At 39.9% G+C, this 6,000-nt stretch overlaps 1 protein-coding gene across 1 annotated transcript in view; it reads right to left on the bottom strand.

The window, feature by feature from the left end:
- The window catches only part of fgd4a (FYVE, RhoGEF and PH domain containing 4a), a 202,763-nt gene that overhangs the window by 55,619 nt on the left and 141,144 nt on the right, over positions 1-6,000 (bottom strand). The window contains exon 3 of the mRNA XM_048607838.1: positions 2,433-2,609. Within this exon, the coding sequence (XP_048463795.1) occupies positions 2,433-2,609 (177 nt within the window). The remainder of the gene's footprint in view (positions 1-2,432; positions 2,610-6,000) is intronic.

Below are 6,000 nucleotides of genomic sequence, written 5' to 3'. Positions count from 1 at the left end.
GTTCCTCTGATGCTTCTTGGCCTGCTGTGTTCCTCCAGCTCCACACTTTGTTATCTTTGTTAATTTGCATCTTTCTAGTTAAAGCAGATAAAAGCCTCAAAAGTGGATCTTTGAGACAAAAGAAGAACAATATCATGGAGAGTAGATGCCACCAAGAGAGTTCTGTAGATTGGTGTTAATACTCTTGGTTTTAATGTTTCACTGTAAATCCATAAGACCCAAAATCTAATTCTAAACTGACTCAGAAAATAAAAATGGCTCACAGTATCCTTAAGAAGCAGCTTGAAATACTGAGGCCAATATGTGTCAGATGAAATTAACTGTGGCTAAGTGTCAAGTATTACACATACATACTTCTTGACTGGTGAGAGTTAATCAGGGGGGAATATAGTGAGAGATTTGAGGCTATTTGTTTTCAATGCTTAAATGATTCCAAAGCTTTTACCTCAAGCAATTTAACCAAAATCTCGAGATGACCTTCTTGACATTTGGCTTATATTTGTCTTTTGCTAGTTTAACCTACACCTCTTGTTATAGTAGATGAGGAAAATTATTTACCCTACCTTCCATTTCACAAACACTAAATGTCTCAAAGTACTTTATGGCCAATAATATACTTTGGAAGAGTTGTCACTATTGTAGGAAATGTGTACAATCATCTACAAATAACAGACAATCTCCTCATGATGGTATCCACTTGTTTTTGGAATAATTCATGAATTTCCATCTCCACTTCCCTAACTGATAGAATTAAGTACTGACCACTGAAAATGGCGGCATAGTGGACAGTGGTTAACAATGCTGCCTCACAACGCCAGGGACTTGGGTTCGATTCCAGCCTCGGGCAACTGTCTGTGTGGAATTTGCACATTCCCCTTGTGTCTGCATGGGTTTCCTCCCACAGTCCAAACATATGCAAGTTAGGTGGATTAACTGTGGGAAATGTGGGGTTACAGCGACATGGTAGGGGGCTGGTTCTGGGTGGGATGCTCTTTAGAGGTTCATGTGGACTCAATGAGCTGAATGGCCTGCATCCACACTGTAAGTATTTGAAACAAACTTTCTACCATGGAAAGGTGGTAATCTGAGTATTCCCAACTGAGGGACAGGTCTCCCACCTCAAAGGCAACCTGACTGACTGACAGATCGTGTTTCTAATTGGACAGGGAACATTGAGAAGAATCAACAGGGCAGAGTAAGACATTCCATTTACCAGGATGAGATCGTGTTGGATATTAGAGACCCAAGGGGGTTGTGTGGGGGAGGGTGGAGGTGGACATTGTGTTCCCTAGAAGCTGCCCAGTGATGCATTAACCTTGAAATCTCCATGTAGGTCGCACACCAGTTGGTCCCTCCAAATTACTGCTCATGAACTGCTGCTAGAGAAATATATTGGATCTGGGCATCTAAAAAAAATTAGCTGTGTGCTCCAAATGCAGTCTGGAGGGAATATTGATGGGGGTAGTAAGGTTTGGGGCCTAGGGAATTGGTGGCTCGGGTGGGGGTCTTTGAAGACCTCAGGTAGGGAGGCCAGTCAGCCTCTCCAGTATACTGGGGTGGGAGGAGGAGGGGGGTGGTGAGCGGAGGATGGGATGCCTTTGGGGACACTTGATGTGAGACCTTGTTGGGGACATTTAGGCTTTCAATTGCAAGCGGTTGTTGAGGGAGGTATGCTAGAAATAACAGGTAAGTGAAAAGCCATTTGTTTCCTGGATTCAGCTGACTTTGTTTTCCTTTAGCTGGCAGATTTTCCTAAACCTGTTTAAATAGCCAACCTCCCACCTACAAGTGAAAATCAAAGAAGGTGGATTGGGTTTTGTGATTCATATTTTCAACACTTTAAACTTCCATCCTGTGCTGTTCTGTTCTATGTTCTGTCCAGCCTCAAACCTATCCATTTTCACAGTTAAAATCCTGCCTTTGTCTCTGTTAAGGTTGTGCAGCAGCTGGATCTGCACTGCAGCACTGTGCTACTTGTGTAATAGATATTCCGATATGATTTATGTTACTTGAAGTATTCTGGGCCCAGGAAGTGCAATTACTTTTGCCCTTTCCTCTCCTTTTAGTTGAATTTTGCACACTTACATCAGCAGTTTGCAGTAGTTAACTGAGGAGTACAGTATTCTGGGGCAATAGCTATAAGACAGATCCAGGACTCAATCCCCTGATCATCCAGGGACAGCCTGATTGAGGATTTAAATGGGGAAAACTAATCTGGTAGCGGATTCAGGAAGAAGTCACACATTTATACTGCAGCCACCATTGTTGACAGAAAGCTGGAAATGTCTCCACCTATTCATTGTTTTAAATCCATCCACTCCTCTCACCCTACTCATCTCCACCTTTCCTGTTGAACTTCGTGGCAGCACATCATATTAAAAATTATTAAGGAAGCATCTTTGATATATTTCTCAGTTCTGGCAATCACTTACCTTGAGGCTTTGGATTTGTCGCATGTGATGTGAATTTACTCGGGGTAGCTTTCCCATTTACTTTCTGAGCATCGTTTCCTGCTTTGCTCCTGAAGTTTTGCTGAACTGGTTTGGAAACATCTGGCAGACTAGGCCTGTGCTCTGATGCTGAAGTTTTCAAATGGTTGACAGTGCTGGCTGCGGATAAAGACATGGAAAGATTCAATACAAAGATCAACTGAGTCAGATTTTGAGTATGTTAAATTATTTTAGATTTCCACTAATCAATAGAAATATAAAGCTTGGCATGCTAACTGTTAAACTTTTGTTGTACTATTTTGAATGGATCCATCGGCACCTACATGTTATCAATGACTCAATTTTGTTTTTCTATTAAACCATCATTGTAATTATGGAAAAAGGTCAATCCCTTCTCATGTCAGAAGAACCTTTACATCGTAAATCTTTTTATTTGAATTAGTACTGATGCTAAAGGACAATTTATTTTTGAAGAAGTTGTGAAGCTTTATTGTGAGATTCCTTTATTCTTTGTCTCCTGTAGTAGAGCTGTGTCCTGTTCTGGAAATTTCACTCTGATCTCCCTCCTACATCTATAGCATCTCCTCCTGTGAGTATCTAGAGCTGTACTACACCTCATATCTCTCCATTCAATTCTCAAGTCTCATGCCACGTTTTTCACCAGAGATAGAAGTACAGAATCTCTGCAGTGGAAAGAGGACATTTGGCCATTGAGTCTGCACTGGCTCTCCAAGAAGCAGACCACCCCAATCCCCATAACAAACATGGCTAACCCATACACCAGACACAAACCTGGAATTGAACCCGGGTCCCTGGTGCCTTGAGGCAGCAGTGCTAACATGTGAGCCACCATGCTGAAAGATACCTGTCAGCTTTCCTCCCTGAGAACAGCAGGAAGGAATCGGAGGTCAACTTGTTTTTGATTGGGATGATGGAAATAGAGAAACAATGTGAGAGGAGAAGGCCATAAATCTGGGTCAAAGATGATAGGAGCATTAAAGAGAGGACACAAGGGCAGTTAACTCAGGGGTGCATGGACAAGGGAGGTTGAGATGGTGGGTGAAATCACTGAGGTTGAGATGTTGGTCAGTGCAGAGGATAAAATGGTAATCTATTTGCCCTGTGTCATGCTATCCCACATGATTCCCACATGAAGTCAAGTTTGAATTAATTCAGTTATGAAGACAGATTGCAGAAATTTAGAATGTTTCTCTTGAAGAGGTGAAGGCTAAGAGAAGATATGATAGACAATTTGAAGATCATGAGGGAACTGGATAGAGTAGACAGGGAGAAACTATTCCTGCTGGTAAACGCATCAAGAATGAGAGGACACAGATTTAGTGATTTGAAAAAGAAGCATGTGAGGAAAAAAAGTTTCACATGAGTGTTTCAAGTTTTGGATTCACTGTCTGGAAGTGTGGTAGAGGCAGGTTCATTTGATGCATTCAAGAGGGCATTTGTTGACTATTTAAACAGAAACACTCTGCAAAGGTATTGGGAGAATGTAGGAGAAGGCACGATCAAAGCTAAGCTACTCATTTGTGCAATTTTGATGAGCTGAATGTTCACTTCCTGTACCAGATCACTTCTATGATTCTGTGTATTACAGCAATAAGCTAACAGTTAAAGTGAATTGTAAGAACACTTTACATAGAAATGTTTAATTGTGTGGCACTACTTCTTCACTGTAAATGACTACATCTTCCCATCATATTCCTTTCTTGATTATATAATTGATTGCTTGTTGTCCTGTCAACCTCAGGTCTTACCTTGTCATTTATCACTGCTGCCACATGGTTGCAATGCAATTACTGCATGGCTGAAATCTCTTCAAATGTTTAAGCATCAAATTACAACATTAGTAATGACAAAGTCATGATTTATTATTCTCCATATGACCCATCATTGTCTTGCCTAAGGAATTTGAAATATAAACTAATGCAATAGTTTCTTATTTACCATTTTAACACATCAGAAATATCAATCCCTCCCCTATCAAAGGGCAGCCAAACAAACACTTTGTCTTGCAGCTGAGGAATTAATACAGCGATAGGAACATTTTTAAATGTGTTGTTTTCTCTTTAGTAACTTTAAATAAGATAAATTGAACTCTAATCTAAATTATAATATTGGCCGAGAATTTGTTGGGAAAATAATGCTCAATTGAATGGACATGATGTTACTAGTGCATGTAAATGCAGCAATTTGTAGTGAGGGAGAGATATATATTCCTTGAATAATGGATTGCCACAAATTGCACAATGGTTTGCATAGCTCCACCGTTAGCCCACAAAAAACAAGAACCTATTAGACCATGAGATCTTAAGACATAGGAACAGAGATTAGGCCATTTGGCCCATCGAGTCTGCTCCGCTATTCAATCACAGCTGATAAGTTTCTCAAACCCATTCTCCCGCTTTCTGCCTGTAACCCTTGATCCCCTTGACAATCAAAATTGTTAACCACCCAGTTTCAAATCATTGTATTTGCACTGATACAACAAATTAAACTCACCAAATAGGTTAAGGTTTGTACTAAATGATGTAAAAACTGCAAACAGTGACATTTTTTTCCTGCTATCCACTCAACCTCTCTAATGCAGAAAGGAAACAATTGTAAACATGGTCTCATCCTGCTGGTAATAGTTATTCAAGGGATTTTTAAATTTTAATTTTTTAAACTCTTCCTTTTTATTTTTTTCTCTAAATTTAAAGTTTCTTTCCATCTCTTTTTAATCTTTCTGTACCTAATTACACTTTAATTAAACCTATTTCTTTCTCCATTACTCCTACTTGTTTCTATATCCTTTAACATCTGGTTTAGGACATAAACATATTCACCAATATCCCACATTTCCTATTAAGAACATTCAAAATAGGAGCAGAAGTATGTCATTTGGACCCTCAAGCCTGTTTTTCTATTCAATATGACCATATCTCATCTGTCTTTATTTCAAATTCCACATTCCCTTTAATCTCCAATAACCATTGATTGCCTTGCCTTAAGAATATTCAGCCTTAAGAATATTCTATGGTTTTATTTGTGTTACCCTCTGTAGCAGAGGGTTCCAAAGTTGCCTAACAATCTGAGAGATAAGAATTCTCCTAATTGCTGCAATGAAAGGGCGACCCCCAATTTTAAAACACTGTCCTCTAGTTCTGTACTAATCTTTAACAGGAAACATCCTTTCCAAGTCCATTGTTAAAACCACTTGTGATCTTATATACTTCAATCAAGTCACACCTCACTCTTCCAATCCCCATGCTAAACAAGCCCAGTCTGTCCAATTTATCCTTAAGATACAACCCACTCATTCTAGGTAGTAATCTAGTAAACCATCTCTAAATCTCCGATGCATTTACATCCTTAAATAAGGGGACCAAAACTGCACCCAGATTTTGAGATGCGGGCTCAGCAATGTCCTGCAACACTGACAAGCTCCTCTTCCACCTCTGAGGAAGATTCCACAGATCCCTCACAGGATGCAGTGGCAGGGCTACCTCCTGCATCCTCCACCAGATCAGATACTGACATCTTGCTGGAAAATGTC

Source organism: Rhincodon typus, chromosome 18, assembly GCF_021869965.1.
Source record: "Rhincodon typus isolate 14 chromosome 18, sRhiTyp1.1, whole genome shotgun sequence".
Taxonomy (NCBI): domain Eukaryota; kingdom Metazoa; phylum Chordata; class Chondrichthyes; order Orectolobiformes; family Rhincodontidae; genus Rhincodon; species Rhincodon typus.
Note: the sequence above shows the minus strand (reverse complement) of the source record. Positions and strands in the feature narration are given on the sequence as shown.